Source organism: Lates calcarifer, linkage group LG13, assembly GCF_001640805.2.
Source record: "Lates calcarifer isolate ASB-BC8 linkage group LG13, TLL_Latcal_v3, whole genome shotgun sequence".
In the NCBI taxonomy this organism is placed as follows: Eukaryota; Metazoa; Chordata; class Actinopteri; family Centropomidae; genus Lates; species Lates calcarifer.
The window spans coordinates 20,773,345-20,792,572 of NC_066845.1; the positions used below are offsets into that span (position 1 = coordinate 20,773,345).

The 19,228-nt window shown below is 38.9% G+C and overlaps 1 protein-coding gene across 2 annotated transcripts in view; it reads right to left on the minus strand.

The window, feature by feature from the left end:
- unc5db (unc-5 netrin receptor Db) overlaps window positions 1-19,228 on the minus strand; it is a 182,911-nt gene that overhangs the window by 85,589 nt on the left and 78,094 nt on the right. For both annotated transcript variants that reach the window (XM_018669410.2, XM_018669409.2), the window contains exon 2: window positions 17,408-17,623. In XM_018669410.2, coding sequence (XP_018524926.1) covers window positions 17,408-17,623 — 216 coding nt within the window. The remainder of the gene's footprint in view (window positions 1-17,407; window positions 17,624-19,228) is intronic.

Here is a 19,228-nt window from a genome sequence, read left to right on the forward strand (position 1 = left end):
ACCCAATTGTTAAATTAGTCAGGGGTTGAACTTGAATTTGGGGTTAAATTTGTTAATTAATCCATACAGTGCCTGTAGACAACCTACTAACTTTATATGCAGTCAAACAATTTTTTGTTTTTTGTTTGTTGAATCCAAAAATATGTAACTCTAATGAGTAAATAACATATTCACACTACCTTAACCAACAACCTGCAAAGTTGTCATGGTTACCACACCACAGGGGCGGCAAGCAGTGCTGCTTTCCATCTGAAAGCCAGAGGCTTCCTGGTATCAAACATTAAAGAATGAGTATATATATAACTGTAGTGAAAATGTAGCATTTAATATAGCCAAAGGTTTAACCACTTAACCACTTAATGTGGAGGTGAAAGTGAACTTTGTATGTACAATGGTATTGTAACCATGACTAATAATTGTTAGCAGAATTTATATGAGCTTTGCAATTGATTGTATGATTACTGGTAATATTTATTAATTCCGCAGAGTAGCTTAGCAATTATAGTATGGGACCACTGGACACCCATTCACATTCATAACCTTGGTAATGTAGATTCACCAGACCAACATGTCTTAGGCAATACTACAAAGTGTGGTTTTCATCCGTTCATCATCATTGACAGGATGATTGCATCATTAATGGGCCACTTCTCAATATATTTACCCCACCACCTAAAGATTTGCCAAATATTAAGTACTTCTTTTTTACCTGTTTATTACTTAATAATACACAAGTTAAACACAGGGACGTTTTATAATAAAAATAAATACAGTGTGTGGCAAGAGCTTGATCTAACATGACACTGAATGTTTCTGTGTGTGTGTGTGTGTGTGTGTGTGTGTGTGAGTGAGTGAGTCCCATTTAAAACAATACTGATACTCAAAACAAGACTGAGTTTCAGTAGTATCAATCAATTTGTGTTGATTGATCCACCCATACTCGAGAAAGAAAGGCTGTTTTAAGGCTGTTTGAAAATCAGCTGACTCAATATAATCGTACTTATACTATAATAACCTGAAGGAGGCCAGTTTTCCTCCCATTCACACACCAATTTGGTGCAAGTGTTCAGACTATAATTAACCATCATCAAAATATTCACAAACAAAAGGTTTTGCTCCTTAGTGTTGGAGTTTATCTTTTACTGAAAAAAAAAACAAAAAACAATAGAATAGTAATTTAAGCTTGAAATTTTTACCTACTGTGCTTCATCAGTGGAAAATATCTTGCTGCTGAAAGGCCTCTCTAACAAAGGCTAAAATTACCCAATAATCAGTCTGTTTTATCTTGACCATGAGCTTGCCTGTATGTGTGTGCCACCCACATGCTGTAAGAGCCACAGCAGCATCCTTAAAGTAAAACTGAGAACACTCTCACTTTAGATCTGAGAAAAGCATTAGCACATTAGCGTCATCCTCCACCAGGGTCTCATTACGTCTGTTCTAGCTCGCCAACTAGGGCTAGCTTCCACACCAGGACTTAATGCTGACAGAGGAATCTTGCAGGTACTGTTCTGAAACCTCTCCCTGCTGCTCAGTAACCAGAGCACTTAAAGTACTGAGGCTTTGTTCAAAATGAATCCCCAAATTAGCTACCATTTCACTCTGCCCACATTCATATTGCATACCAGCAAAAATGCTTGAACACATACACACAGGCACATACACGCATGTGCATAGAGCTGTTAGAGTGTATTTCACCTATCTTTTGGGGGAAGGATATTTGATAGCATGCCATTTCTTATTCCTCCTAGAAAAAAAGGAACTTTTATCTCACAACTCCATTAGGCTCTGTGCCCACTTCTTAGCACTGTAACCAGAGATGTCCCAACCCACAGCCGTGTCTCCTTGAAATGATACCCAATTCCAAGCCTGCAAATCGTGAAATCAAGCCTGACAAACCCAAAACACACCGCTAACAGCTGACACATCTTGCAATGTTATGAGATGCAGAGATCAAAAGTGACACTATACAGCGATGGTGGGAAACAGCAGCAATTAGAACTACAGTGGATCATAAACAAAGAGCAAGAGAAAGATGAATTGTATTTTTCTCTGTCTGTTCCTGGATGGTGAGCTAAATGCAGATTGATACATCAAGTCAGCCCACTCGAATGAAAAGTCATTACTAACTTCAATATCTTGTCTATAACTAGTGGTGGAGTGGTCAGAGAATGGAGGTGTGGAGAGGGGTGGCGGTGTGGAGTTTGTTTCCAGATTCATCCTTTTTTTCCCCCAGTTTCTGCTTCAGGTAGCATCCCTACAATGTGTTTTACTACACCATATTGAGCACATTAATTCTAATACTAAGGAATACACTCCTTTGTGTTTTAGAGCAGAATTTATCTAAATTACACACAGATTACCTTCATTTTCTCCATAAGTGCAAGTAATTTTGTCACTATACTGTGGTGTACCACTTCCAAATGAGTGGAGAGTGAACCTATAGGTATGGGGGTATTGGGGCCCTTGCTCTGAGCCATGGAGCCCAAGAATTGCATCTCTGGTAGTGAACTGTGTGTCATGACCAAAGCAAGTCAAGGATACAAGCACGCGAAATTCCTTCACAGGGGCTCATTTTTAGAGACTCTTTTAGAAACTTGGACTAGAACCACTGTTATGTGACATTGAAAGGAAACAGTTTATGCAGTCAGTACAGTGTGCAATGGGTAGAATGATTTAAGAGGCCTCACTGTGGAGGTATTCTGGGCATGTCCAACTGATAGACCTAGAACATGCTGGATGGACTACACATCAAACATGACATGAGAACTCCTCATGATCTTGCAAGAAGAGCTGGTCAAAGTGGCTAGGAAGAAGGATGTAATGGACAGCCTTGTTTAGCCTGTTGCTATTGCAAATCAGACCTGGATAAGAGGCAGACAATGGATGGATGGAAAGAAGGAAGGAAAACAGTGAAACTCTGGTACCCCTGTGGTTAAGCACATCACATAACCACAGCATTCTCTGTTCAGTTCCAGCTAGGGACCTTTGTTGTATGTCCCCCTCTCTCTCCCCAAGTTCCTGTCTGTTACTACCCCGTGAGCCACCAAATAAGGGAAAAAAAAAAAAAAAAAAAAAAACATACAGTGAACCTTCCAGTCCATAATTTTGACCTGCTGAAATCATGCATCACCTGGAGTCATTCTACATCCTCACTTTCACAAGTAAGTGTCGCCAAGAACCTTCCCAAGGGTCAAAATTGGATATAAAAACACTAGTGCATGCATCGATAGTCCTGTGACAGCTCAAGTATTAAAGCTGAATCTGCTGACTCATCAGCAGCGACAAAGGGCCCCTTTCTCTCCCATAAAAAAAAAAAAAAAAAAAAAAAATCAAACCTTTACAGCCTAGTCCTCCGCTCTGGCAGCAAACATGCGGTAAGGCTAAATAAAATCATCTCTGGGAAAAAGAGAAGTTATAACCCCTCCTTTACCCCCAGGAGTCTACAGTGGTGGTAAGAGGGTGTGTGTGTGTGTGTATGTGTGTGTGAGGTGTATTGTTCGGGCCACATTCGGTTAACAACCCCATTAACTGGCTCACAAAGCAACCCTGGGGCAACGATAACATCAATCCCGGCTTTAGAGGCCATTACGTTTCAACCCGAGATATACGCGCCGTGCCGGAAAAGTGAGGTGAGGCAGCAGCTAGAAGGGTGGTAAGGTGTCACCAACCGTTTGTCAAGCCCAACCCTCTGTCCACCCGGCAACCCCATCCTAACCCAACACACACACACACACACACCCCTACAAAGCTCCAACAAGCCCCACTGGCCTGTTTGGCAGGTGAGGACTGTTTATCTGCTTTAGTCAGGTCTTTGCAGTCCACATATACATAAACCAACACACACACTCACACCAGCAAATACACTGATTCCAGTTCCTGCAAAGACACACACTGTAAACACAGTATCAACATAGATGTGTGAACTAACATAAATAAATGCATACAAACACATACACCCCCCCCCCCCCCCCCCCCCCCCCAATTCACACGCACTCAAACATCCTTGTATCAAGCCACACACAAGCATACATACAATATACACACCCTTACACACACTTTCTCATTATGTATACATGCAATACCAATACAGGCAGTAATTATACACATACAAGCAGATGGATGAAAGACACATATAATGAACACTCTAATACAAACACATATGGCACATAACAATATGCACATGCAGATACTTAACTCCCACACCCCTATACACATGCACACACCACCCATTCACACACACACGTGTGTGAATACAGCTTCGGCAGTATATGAAGGCAAGAGCTTTGTCCACTTGCTGTTCACCAATGATAACATTCACACGCTACAGATGCTGAAAAGAAAGGTCAATGATCCCCCCTCCTTCTTCTCCTGCTCCATGGGTAACTATTGAGCACTGGGATTCTATACAGAAACATATTTGTGTGCAACTCCAAGTGCTTAATAGTCAGATTCCTCCAAGGGAGGCTTAACTACCTCAATTAAAATCACATAAAGGAGAATGTGCAAGTCCTAACAGCATAAACACGTCTCCTCTTTACAACAAACAAGGATAAAGAGTTTCCCCCTGATAGAGCCAGGTGGATGCTGATTTCCTCTCACACTCCCAGGTTGGAGGCAGTAATCACGATTAGGCAAATGCCAAGAGAGCCGGCACCGATGAGTGACGGCTCCCCCCACTGCCTGGACATATGGGTGGGAGGGGATCGTTTTACACCCAGTACCCAGTGGGATCAGTCAGCTCTCCCAGCGGGCACCCTGCTGAGTGTCTCCCAGATATGGTGAGACAGGAGGGTTTTTGTGGCAACTGTGTGGGGAAGCGCAGAGAGTTTCTTCACAATGGGAAACAGGACAGAGTTTACTTCAGGGAATGGAGTTGAGAAAAATACACCTACACTCAGTTTACTAATCTCCTAAAGCTGACAAGGATCTTAACTGTGTGAAATTCTGTGAGTAGCATCAAACAGAAGTTTGTGAAGATAGAAAGTTTCAAGCATGATTTATCTTTTAATTTATTTATTTTATTTTATTTACTTGTTCAGAAATTGGGGGTCCAAATTTGAGCTTTTCATCATGCATGGATTCTAATAACCCTTGTTTGGATTTTCATTTTAAACAATTTAAATTTGTTGTTTGTATGTATTATTTTAATAAAAATGTTAAAGCTGCATTAATCAACAGTTTTATAGAAAAAGTGGATCAGATGTGTAATGTGAGGAGTGTCATTCATAATGATGTCACCAGCTCCCTTCAGTTCTACTGATGATTTCATGTCTTTCAGCTTATGTTAAAAACTCTGATAAACTCACTGTACAGTGCCTGCCAACTGCATTAAACAACAGTTTATGGTCATTCTACACATTAGAGCAATTAGGAAGCAAGATTTTTCCTTATGGTTGAAAAATAAATAAATGTATTCATTTTAAAAAACAGTGGTTGGTACATACACTGCTAGCTAACTACAGCTAAGTTAAGCTATGGTAAGTTAACATGAACTGTTCAAACTATCCAGTGGTCACATTTGCTTGGAATGATAAATAAGTAAATACTCACAAGGGGGGAAGAAATTGTCTGACACAGCTTGTTGCTGTGTTAGCAGGCCATGTGAGCAACTGATCATTTTCTACAATAGTTTTGTGAGTTTTTGCTACATATTATTTGAAATGGTCATCCTGGAGATAGATGTCAGAGTCTGCGCTAATGATCATCTCTTCCACTGATATTCTTCACCAGTACATCAGTATTTCTTTGTCAGTATTTTGGCAAATTACTATGGACTCTCATTTGTCTGTTTTAAAGTCTCCCTTTTCTACGTACCTGGTCCATTCTGCATTACCCACAATGCATCAGTTGCTTTAGAAACTGTTCACTTGTTCCATAGAAAGTTTTCCTTGCAGTGCAGGACCACAGAGTGTGTCCGAATTGTGCTTCACATTTAATGTTAATGCTTCATTAGTGTGCATGTTCAATCAGCATGACCAGGTTTTTGACAGCAGATACCAGTAACTGTAGACTAAACCTGACAAATTCTGTATATTCTCCTGCAGATTTTCATTCTTGTGATCATCATGGGACACTTGAACTCCCCACTGAATGGCAGACTAATGAAATTCTTTGGCTGCAGCTCCTTATGGCAGGGTGAGACAGATTCCATTACAGGCTTTAGAGACTGACAACCCAAACACTGTTGAGTCAAATCCTAATCCTATATTGGTCTAAGCCTTGGTAATATTCTTTTCATATAGCTCCCTTCATATTTCTCCTGCTCTCATGTCTCTGATACATATCAGCAGAGTTATTAGTAGAGAAGAAGGCATAAAAGATAGCTGGGAAAAAAAAAATTAACAGCTGTACCAACTTATCCGGGCTCCAATGGATAGATTCACTTGGCTAATAATGTGTCCAAACAGCCCTCTGATGAAGTGACTGGCATCATACGCATCATAAATAATCTGAATATGACTTTAATGAAGGCAGCTGTCACTGTTTTTATTTAGCTGTGAAGTGCTGAAAAGTCAGAAACTTCCCAAATTTCAGAAAACACCAACCAGGAAATGTTTTTGAGAACTGGGCAGGTTCTGCTCTTTTTACCATCTTTCATGCATCCTGAAAACATTACAAAAGATGTGAGGCCAAATAGATATAATGGAAACTTGCATGAACCCGAAACATGGTTGCGACCATACCTGGACTAACATGCTTAGAGGCCTTAGGGCATTCGTCTGTTGAAACCAAATAGTTCTTCTACACCCCCTAACATCTTTTCTGTGTGTCACTGCTTGATAAAACATAACTTTATTTAGGAATATGCGTCATGGGAGCAGTACAGGCTAAAATAATTATGGTGTTAAAACTAGATTATTTTTTTTTTGACTAGATTTTTTAAAATTAGATTTTTTATTTTATTAGGGAATAACAAAAGACTGGTTTTAGTTGATATCATACTTTTGTGGTACAGTGCTCCTAAATAAATCTTTAAAAAGCTTCAAGATGTTCATGAAATTATGTATAATCAACTGATATAAGAAGGCTGATCAATAAACTGTCCAGGCCTGTATAGTATATGGGCAAGTTTTAGTGTACATCTAGGCATGGGCTGGCATGAGATTCTGATGATAACTGCTAAGTTCGCAGTATTGCAGTATTGCAGTATTGCAGTATTGAGATAGCTCTAAAATTTATTGTTTGGAAAACAACCTTTTTTCTCCATCGAACACATGTTGGTAGATATGGTGCACATCTTTAACAACATCTTTATTGGCACAAATTTTGGTACACACGTATGATTTCCTAATAAGATACTAACCTATCATGCACAATCATGACATTGATTATTAAGTGGATTTGAGTGAAATCCCTCATCAGCTGCTGGGTGGACTGTCATGACATTTGACATTTGACACACACAATACATTGCCAGTTTCTCCAATAATTTGGTTTATGACCAAATAGCTGCAAAATTAATGACACCCCCATCAGCCTCAGGTGCAAAAACACTTAGCATTTTTCTCTAAGCACTAATGTTTTAATAACCACAAAATCAAAAATAACAGAAATCATGATGATATATCAAACTCAAAATACTGATATCAGTGTCAACCTCAAAATTCAGTTATAACTTACATGGAGTGAATGTAAGGCAGTGCCAGCTTTTAGTTACACCTAGCTAAAACTGATAGGTTACAATGTTCAGTGTTTGTTGAAAATGATAGAGAGATCATTTTGGAGAACGCAGTGTGAGGTGCTGGTGTACTGTATTGTGTTATACGGAGAGGTTTTTCTGTTATTTAGCCTCCGCTCACTGATAGAAAATGTCAAAATTGATTCAACACAGCAACTGAACATCACAACAAATGAAGGTAGGATTTATTGTTGCACTGTCGTGTTAGACTGTGTTAGTTTTAGCTCGGTGTTCCTAATAATCTACAGTGTATATTTTGTAGATATTTTATAATCTCCAGTCAAATGCTCAAACTGCTGCACAGAGAATTTAAATTGAGCCAGCAGCACCAAGTCTTTGTCATTATTTATTGGACAATGCATTTCCATCACAATTTATGTGCAGTCTTCACAGATATAAAAGCTTGAAGCCTGCATAAAACCTTCTATGGAAATTTTATCTAATTTCACCATTGCCAGTCATCTGTTGTAATTCAATAATTTTAGTTAGCATGAAAATAGGTGGATGGAACCTTTTTAATAATGAGAGCATTTGCTGGAGAATTCATCAGGATATTCTCGTAATTGCATTGAGCTCAACTGGGTATTGCTGTGCATGTAGCCCCTGAGAATAGAGGAAATGATCTTGATTATTATTTCTAACTTCTGCATTATCTCAGTGGTTATCCCTCTGCATTATTAGGCTGGTGTAAAAAATGTAACTGACCTCATGACAACTGTATCACTGAGAAAGAGTCCAACTCTTTTTATGCATCACCCAATTCTGTTGTTTACTGTAAAGTGTTGGTTTAATATACCAAGACTGGCAAACAAATCAGTTCCATCTTAAAGGAAACACCCCCCCCCCACCCCCATCCTTTAACACTGTTATATATCATGAGTCTGTGATACTGTGCATGCAGTGCATTCCAGAGGTAGTTTCTGATAAAAATGTCTTTTGTGTCCCCATTTCCCCTCACCCTAACTCATCTATGTCTACTTCACTTCTACATTTCCCAGAATGCCTTTCAAATATGGGGTGTGGGCTTGTCGCCTTCAGTCTCAGAAGGATTTGTTGAGCAAATTGTTGTTGTGTATTATTGCACATGAGCCGACCACTCTGTAAACACTGGGGTGTGTCTGCAGCCTGTGCCAATTGCCTTGTGGCTGCATTGCATTCTGGTCTATTGAGGCTACTGTGGGCGGAGGGAAAGGTATCTCTTTTTCTTCTTTGATGGATTCTTCCCTGTATGACTGATGAATGTAGGTCCAGAGATGGTAGGTGTTGAGAGATTCACACTAAATACTAAACATGTTGCAATTCACAAGCAAAATGCACAAGACGGGTATGTCCTTTAATTTCTGATAACATTGAGGCTTCAAAGTGACATTCAGATGAACTTGCTGAAATTTAATCTGCAAAGAGCTGCTTACAGTGTTTTTATAGATGCAACTGGAATAATCTATAAAAAATGCAATCAATATCCATGCTCACACACTATGCTGGACTGTCTGTCCTCAGGTGTTGTACAGCACACAGTGCAGATATACACAGTCCTCCCTTAGCGTCTGCTGCTGGCAGACTCAAGGGCATTGTCAGCTTTATCAGCGCCTAGTGATTCATCAGGATAGTTGGTAAATAAGAGATGCTATCAGGTGCTCCTAGTGGCATTGAGGGCCCATGTCCTAATCAATAACATTCCAATTCTTCGCTGATCTCCTCTTCTGATTAGCCAGACTAATCCAATACACAATGTTGCTGTCTATTACTGAGCCAGGACAAAGCCTTCCCGTTAAGACCGCCGTTATCTGTGGTTTCGCGTTTACTACTGATATAAAGCGGGCTTATGCCAGGGGCTATGGTGAGGACATCCTCAGGCTCTTCTAATTGCTAATCCACATGGCCCAGTAGATAGCAAGGAGATTTCATTTGGCCTGGCAGCACCACGGGCAGTTAAGTGCAGTGAGTGTAGTGAGAGGTAACCAGTCGGTGCACAGAGACAGAGTAAGTTGAGGTGAAATGGCCTGTAATTTTTCAACTACCTTAAATGGGAATGTGAGATAGTGGCACGGATAATGAAACAGGTTAAGAAAAGAAGGGGCCGGTAGGCTGTCAGTCAGTAAAGAACGGAACTAGCAGCAGGCACTTTCTGATGTGGGAACACTGATGAACAAGCCGAGTCTAATTTGAGTTAATGAATATGAAATATGCATCAAATTTCCCTTTCAAAATGATCTGCAACGAGCATAACTGATGGAAGAGGAAATGAATCTGCATTAACTAGTCAATGTTTAGCTCCTACACACTGATTATACTATGGATGTGGTTCTCAAATTGTCATGTTACTCACATTAGTCCATAGAGCTCTGAATTACACGGTCCACATTCTAGGCAGGGGAGAGACCTGGTACGTACTGTTTTTAATATGACATGCCCCAAATATTTCATGCCTGAATCCGATGCAAGCACAGGTGAAAACAAACTTTCAGTATTACAGGATGTTTAAGAAAAATCATACCATTTGAATATTTTAAAAATGATATAGTCACATAAAAAATGCAATAGGCTTTAAATTATTCATATTTCCCATCGTTACATAAGCCACCTCTAGGACCCCCACCTCAGCTGACCTTAAATCTCAAATTATAGGTCCCTTCTTAACAAGGCAGGGCTTTCAAAAGGTTTTTTTTTTTTTTTTCCTCAGCTGCCGAACATGGTGTCCTGTTGGGAGCAGGTGGTGGTGATGGTCACTTGTCACAAGCTTCATCCATCACTGTGTTTATAATACAAGAGGTTATAGTATGCCCTCTGAGCAGCACTGACAGGCAGTCTGGATGCCACTGTGACTTGCTATTGGAAAGTGATGAGATGGGCTGAGGCTAGCTGGTTAATGTGCTGACTTCAGTAGAAGAAAATAAGTGATAAAACTGGAAGCAAAACAGTACATTCCACTACTGGAAACAGCTCTTGGGCGAGTAAAGTAATGAAGTTTGAACTCACACCATTTCTTCTAGACTGGTAAGTAATCTGGCTTCCTCCCACAGTTCAAAGGCATGTAGGTTAGGTTAACTGGAGACTCTAAATGGCCTGTAGGTGTGAATGTGAGTGTGAATGGTTAGTTGTCTGTATATGTGAGCCCTATGATAGGCTGGCGACTGACATTAATATTACTGACTGTACCCTGCCTCTTGCCCAATTGGCTCCAGCCACCCCTGCAACCCTTAAGGATAAGCAGAATAGATAATGGATGGATAGTTAATAAACAGCTGTTAATGCTAACGTTTGCTATGCAAAAGCAAAAGCAAAATTTACAAATGTTAATTTAAATCGAGTGTAATTGGGATAATTCCAGTGATGACTGAAGTCCCTGAGTGCATTGTGACTATCATGCCACCAATGCTAGTGTCAGAAAGGAAGCTATGGCAGACAACAACATATGCTACTCTCAACATCATCTCCTATGGATTAGTGACTGCGAGGGTTGTCATTTTCAGTATAGTAACTGGTCAGGTGCTTGCGGTTCCTTGGTTAAGGCTAACTATCAGTATGGAAAATGCAGTCGGGGTAATTCCAGTGAATTAAATTTGAACTTTATGCTGAAATGACAGTCACATACAGTGAAAAATTAAACACTGGGGAGTTAAGTAACTCTTTAAAGTATTCCTCTGAAGTTCTCTGGGGAACATCCAACAAACTCTGTCATAACAAGCTATGCCATAAGTATAGATATTTCAATGGCATCAGTAGAACAGCTGTTCAATAAGAATCAAGAAAACAATGGTAATTGTTCTTGTTATGTCCATAGGTGTCCTTGCAACTTTTCCACTCATCTAAAAGACCTATACGATGTATTTTCCTGCTTGACATTAAATATTGTAATTGAAATCAAAATGCCGAATAAGAACTGTAAGCAGCTTCCTGTTTCATTGTTTTAAAGCTACAGTTTGCTTACAGCTTGTCAGGTTCAAGCCCCAGCACCTGTCACTTATCTTAGGGAGTTATATATCTTAAAACAGAATCTAGCCTGAGGTTACAGGCAGTTGTTTGTGTGGCTTAACAGCACTTGGTGATGGTGTTACTTCACCAATAGCCATGCCTGTGGTCATTTAAAAAGAAAAGTCTCACCCTCGGGCTAGCTTCTGTCTCCCCATGTTGTTTCCTGAAAATATTTTTCATACATTTTTTTAATGCACTGAGGCAGAGTGATGGCTATTATATTCATACGTAAATTGATACCTATCATCTTATTCTAACATTTATGCTATCTTTAAACATGGATTTATTTCTAATGAAGGCACAACAGTGATTATTTTGGAGCACTCGGTATTGTCCCTTTGTCATGGTTTTGTGTTTTGTTCCATTCTGTATTGGCTTTATTTACATGCACACCAATAATCCAGTAATAATGATATTAAAGCTCCTTTATCCAACAATAGGCCTTTTTCATGGAACACATTTAGTCATCATAGCAGGAAAAGCACAGGTGTAAGTAATAACATTTGTTGCAGTAAGACACGACAAGGACAAGGTCTGAATGCACAATATTAGGGGCTTGGGACAGGTAAACCTAAATGAAATGCAGGAATTAATGTTGTTAGACGTGTGTTTTTCTAGCCAAGACATGTTAAAATGTCTACTGTGACTCTTTCTCAGAGCATTAGAGACCATTTACAGACTGGCACATCTTTCCCCTTATGTTGAAAAAAATGACTAAAAGCACAGTTTAATTACAGTGTTAGTATAAAGATAACCCAAATGGTATCACTGTAGCATCTCAACAGAAAGATCAGGTTTGAGGTTGAATAATGAAGCAAAACTGGCGCTGTGGAGGAGGTGTCTTCCATTAATCACACTATCTTCTGTAGCATGGAAACAGGAATATTATTAGAACTGTTCTCATCATCTAGTCAAAGTAAAACCTTAGTGGACTTGTTATAATCAGATTATTTAGTGCAAATGCTTTGTGTTTGTGTGCTATTGTCAGAACCAAGTGGTCTGTCAAACCGGTGATGGTTAAATATTGCAGCCTGGGATGTGTACGAAATTATGTTTTTAAATGTGATAAAATATAACTGAATAAACAATAATACAATATTTTTAAAGCTGGTCAAATTGATATTTTTACACTGACAATTGTGTAAAAGACAATATGTATTGTGAACAGGGTCACTCATTAACAAACCCACAGAGAAAGAGCACCAACTTTGTAACTCCCTTTATCTCTACAGAGTAATTTAACATGATATCTGCTGGACATGTAAATAGGAAACTTCTAACAAACTCACTGCAAATATCAGTGTCCTGTTAAAAACTTGTTCCACTGCTCCCCAGTGGCCAGAAAAAGTCACGTAATGCTGCCGCTTAAATTTAGCAATTTTAATTTAGAAATAAAAACTAATTGCTAAATATTTCTTAAGGGAAGATTATGCTTTTTTTTCTTCTCCACTGAACTGGTTATTTGTGACATGCTGAAACAAGTGGAGAAGACCTGTACATAGTACTGTCAGTCACACACCAAAACCGTATCATCTAAAGTTTGTTAACATCAGCTAACATTAGCAACTATAAGCTAGTGGTCATATAGACCAAGAAAGCTGTAGCAGCAGAAAACTTGACAGTACTAAATACAGCGAGGGTGTTTTACTCCCTATGAATTCAATAAGAGTAAAATGTGTTATTTGTCATTTGTAAGGTTTCATAGTGATACTTTAGTCCTAGAACCAGAAATTTCAGATTTAACTTGGGCAGTTTGTTAACACAGCAGCTGCATGTTGTAGCCTTGAGGCAGAGCAGGGTTTTGGCTTTTGAGTTTCTCAGTCTTATCTGTCAAATCCACCGATTAGCTTCCCTCCCGCTGGATGCTGGATGTTGATGTGGCATATGAAGTGAGCTGGCGAATACCACCATGTGAACTTTCCCTTGTTCTTTTTCTCTGCACACAGAACAACAAACAATTGAAGTTCCAAATTTCATTTCACCATTATCAAGCTCACCACAATTTCACACCACAGCAATCACACTATAATGAACTTCCAGAAGCAATTAAAGCCTCTTTCCTGTGGAGAGACCTTCATGAATACAAGAAAGACAGCTTTCTTACAGCCTCTAATCACAGAGTATTCCAGCCGAGGTGTCACATTGGCTTTGTTGTTTGCCAGAAATCCCTTCAGGAGGCCTCAGTCAGGTCCTCTAATCAATGGGCTTCCACCTGACAAAAACTAATGGGACTTAATTGGTATGGCACGCCACTGCTTTCCTCACACTTCAAATCATAACCTAGACCTGATACGCATATCAGCATTTGCTGAACATGTGCTAGCTGTAGACCTTATTGAAACAGTATTCACACATTATTTCAAGGTTTCCAGCTGGTCTAGCCAGAGGGTCCACATATCTCCTCAGTGATTAGACATGTCATGCTCCAAACATAGAATTAGTCAGCGCCTACTCAATTAAATTTCTGAACATGGAAATAAAAACAAAGAGAGTGCAAGTGGGGTGTAAACCCAATGAATAAAAAGAATTGCAACAAAGAAGTGCAATTTAGACTGATAAACCATCATTAAACCATTCCCGCAACAGCATTTAGAACAGAATCAGATTTACTGAGGCTTTTAAAAAACCTTAAATTTTTACAGCACAAGATTTAATATGCCTAATAAGAGGAACAACAGGCCAATGAAGCAGGTGCTCTGCTGAGACAGATAAAGACAGGAAAAGTCATGCTCAAGCTATTCAGTCTTGTTACAGTAGGTCTCTATTAATAAAGAAAACCAAATTTTGAAGTGGTGCTCCACATGTTTAGAGCTGCACATCAATAAAGTTGAGGGGCTCAGAAAAGACACTGAAAACAAAGGCCAAACGAAGTGGAACCAGAGATGTCCTGAGTTTTAGCATCTATTATGTCTTAAGCACCAAAAACACTGGATCCTACATTTCCCATAATTCAAAATGGTAGCTTCTCATTAAGCACTCCCTGCTGCGTTGGCACTCATGTCTTTCAAAAGGCATATAACCAGTTTGCAACTCTGACTCTCTGTGGTCTCTCTGTGTTTTTTTCTGTAGTCCTAGGTGCCATAACCCTGATGACATCATCCGAGTAATTTTTTAAAATTTTAATTAACATTAGAGGACTTCCTCCAGAGCCACAGCAGACACTCTACAACTGTTAACACGGGCAAAGAAAGACTAGTCATGATGAATAAACTGTAAATTCCATAATTTTAATATCTAGATTTTCTATCATGTGTTGTATGTATGTTTCTCTCCACATCTAAAAATGGTACTTCAAAATAAAAATGCACTCCCTACAAAGTCAGGCTACTTTCCACCTTTGTCATGAAAGAAAGCTGACATAGTTTGAAACATGGTCTATATCAGGTAAAAGTACAGAATGAAGTTCCTAAAGTTAGAAATATTTGAGTTATTTCATATCAGAGTTCTGTCAGTGCTATTTTGAATCTGGTCTCTTCTGTGGGCGAGGCTCAGTTGAATAAATGTGTTTTTATGATCAGAGTTAAGCATCATTTTAAAATGTGACAACCCCGTCTCCTATAAATTACTGAACCTAAACACAGACAGGACTGCGGATGTGAGCCCTCTTCTTTGCTGTGACAGTTGAGTGCTTTGCGCACATTCACCCTAACCAGCTGCCGGTAACTCCACTGCCATTAATAAATGTGACGCTTCATTCATTAAAAAAATATGTTGCCTCTGAGCATAATCTAGCCAGTGATTATGTTTGTTACAAAATGTACTTTTTATTGCAGCTTGAATATATATGAGAGTTGTTGGTTTGGTTTATTATGTATATATCCCAATGAATATAAATAAATAAATATAAAACCCCAATAAACACATTGTTTAGTTACTTATTAGGATTTTATCTCTCAAACCATAGCAACATAATGAAGCAAATCAACAACTCTCATCATATTCAACATATATTCATTCATATTCCAACAAAGGTCCTAATAAGTCACTGTAATTGTGACTTATTTAATCATGAATGTTTAATGTTATAAAGAAATTTATGGTTTAAAAACCATGTTTTCTGGGACAGGATGAGTGCACTTTGACAAACTTTGGGCTGTTGACTTGCAAAGCCGGTACGAATATATTGCTGTCAAATGTGTCACTATCATTAAGTTTTCCATTTTTATTACAATCAAAGCTTTTCAGTGTTCTTGCCCAGAATTTCATGAATCTCTCCACTCACACTAATGAAATTTTCTCAGGGTAAGCTGTTTAAGTCAGGGTGACCCATAACATCTACTCACTGGAAAAGACCCATGAGGTAGCTGCCCTTAAAATAAATATGAATTTAAAAATATTATTTAATAACTGAATAATCAAATATGCAACCAACTTATTTCACTACTTTCAATTTACAAGCAGTCAGGGAGGTAGTGTATCATTATTACACAGTAAATGATCATTATACATTGTGTGAATGACGACTGATGAGAAACCCATTGAAATTATGTTGATGTGGTGCAGTATACCCCTCCATCTGGTACTGCAAGGAGCTTAAAATAAGTGCACTGTGCACATATTGCTTGACCCAGCTATGATTGCTGAAGCTACTCTGCCTTTGTTGGCTTTTAGGCTTAAACCAACTGAGGCCACACTGATATTTTTACAGAAGGTTGGTTTAAGTAGCTGTGGTCAAGACCCAGAACCATCTACATGCAGAGTGAAATACTGCATTAATGCATGATAAAAGATTTCTCTCTCTTTTCAGTGAACTAACAAAATCTTTGTATCAAATATGGAATGAAAGCCTGTGACCTTCATACACTTCACAGGAATACTGTGTTGTTAAATGACATATGCATTCTACAAATGTTACTGTGTTTTGCTGTTGAATTAAAATCTCAGCTCTCTCTTTGTTGATGAAAGTCTGTGTTAAAATAGAACACAATATCTCCACTCAGAAACCTCTCACTACAGAAAGTATAGAAAAATGTGTGTATCATAAAGCTTAAACACTGATTACAGTGTTAAGAAAATCATATCATTTGGTTAGGATGAAGAGAGCCAAGACCATTTTTTATGTATATACCAAATTCAGAGTCATCAGTGTCACTCTAAGATAAATCTTCATCCAACTGTACAAACTCAGGGAGTGGTTTTGAAGTCTCCTGTATTCTTCCACTGACAGCTTGCTGTGACAACAAGGGACTGTGTGTGTGGCAGCTCAGAGAGACAGATTCCAAATTTACCAGAAATTCAACTTTCAGCATACCCTGTACCCCTCTATTTATGGTGTTATTCATTATGGGTTTTTATTTCTTATTTAACTTTGACTATTGTGTCTTTACAAAATAATCATAAAGAAAAATGTTAAAGATCTGAATCCACATTTTCAGGGGCTTTAAGAGCATTTGCAGAGATAAATTGTCAATAAAGAAACTTTTGGTATATTTGCTCTGGTACACATACACAAGGGCGCACAAGCACACGTATGTGATTGCTGCCATACACATCCTTGTCAGATACAATCCAACTGATCTACAAGTGGTGACAACAAAGCAACAATGGCAAAGAAGAAAAACTAATATGGATGTGATCAGCAGGTTTGTTACATTAACAAAGACATACAATGTGTATTTGATTTTCTTGACTTGAAAATGCCCAACTATACTCTAGTTGACTTTCAGTTTTCAAAAGGACAGACGTATGTCACATGTGACCCAAAGGTTATTTCAGCCAGTTAAAATATTTGGACACAAAGCTTTATCTTACCAGTGTTGAGGTCCTTATACTCCTGGGAAAAGTGCTCGTTCTGGTGCACCCATTCCCCATTACATTTGAAGAAGATCTGTAAGGCGGGTGCAGCTCGACAGCGCAGCTTGATGGGGTTGCTCTTGACAATGTAGGCATCCTCTGGCTCCTGGATGAAGTGTGGCAGGGTGCCCTGCACTGACGGTAGAGTGTCAGGCTGAGCATCACTGGTGGCACCTGCAAACAACACTTTGGTTACTTCATCTTCTCACTATGTCTGTTTTAGAACAATACTGAAATGAACAATAGGTAGTCTGACAGAGACAAAGGAAAGCCAAGTCCCTTTCAGTTGGACACATTATTTCAAGTGAATTTTGTTTTACTGCAAGTGTGATGGCAACTGCTTGCAAATTTAAAATGATTGCTCAGTGGACAATGTTTTGAATTCCCCATTCATCAAAAGCTAACATATTGTAGAAAAGCAAAGTATACACAAAGTACAATTTGTCCCCCATTCAAGCAAAACTGTTCTCCTCAGAGCAATTTGCGAATGAATGAAATCAGAGCAGACCAAGTGGAGAGGAATTAGGAGGGGACTGATTACCCAAATTGTGGCTGTGGAGTCTGAATACATCTTATCTCAGCCACAAGGCCCGGATTTTGGTCCACACAAAAACCAAAAGCAGCCTTTGTGCTGCCACCAATGTGCCATCATCTTTAACAACAATTCACAGCAGGATAACCCCTTTCTTTTCATTGAGTTCATGACGACTGTTCATCGTGGCAGCTGATTGATCTAAGCACAGTTTTAAAAAAAATCAATCTGGGAGATTGCAAGAGCATGACTTTGTACGAGGGATTTTATTTATTTATTTTTCTTTTAGTTTAAAGGTAGGTCTTGGCCTCACATGGTGTCTTGTGCTCCTCTGGGTAAGAGAGCTCTGCAGGCTGGGACAATAAGGAACAGGATGTTTGTGATCCTGCCATCCCCGGGATCCTTCTCAGAATTACACCTCAGACCCATCAAGGCACCTCCAGCTAAGCTATTCAGTGCAGTAAAAGCCCATGAAAGCCATTATACCCCACCATCAAATCCAATTCTGTCCCTTGAAATCGAATCGGCCGCCTCACCACCTCTCTCAATCAATGTTGTCCTTGTTAAATGGGTAAATGAATGGATGCAGGTGTAAAGAGAGGCCACACATAAAACAAACAGGCAGGGAGGTGAATGAATGGAAATAATATGCTGACATTAGGACAGATAGATGTCTTTCTCATGTTGTTATCACGGGCACATCCTTTGGCTATTGATACCACTATTATACCCTGCTTTCTTTGTGTTCAATATTTGGTGGAAAAATGAAAAATGCAAGAGGTGTTGTCTGATAAAATGCCCCATTAGCTGGCATGGTAAGTTACATGATATTTTAATGTAAAAACATTTACACAGAAGGATTTGTTTTGTGCTGCAAAAGCTGATAAATGAAACAGATGGGTGAAAAGTAGTGATGTTACCAAATACAAACACATTAATCAGATATGAACAGGTAATGGACTCCATTTTGTTTTGTTTTTTTTTAGTAACAAATTTACTAAAGTATTCAAGTATACTATTGAGTATTTCCATTTTCTGCACCTCTTTTCTTACACCTCTATTCCACTACATTTTAGAGGAAAATATTCCACATTTTCTGCACCACAATTATTTGCTAACTTGGTTATCTTTCGGTTTGAGATTACTGAAACAAAATATAATCAACAAATGAATTATGATGTGTTATTACTGGTTAAGATGAGACTTGATTCCTGGGGGCAATTTCACAATCTTCCCAGCACTATATA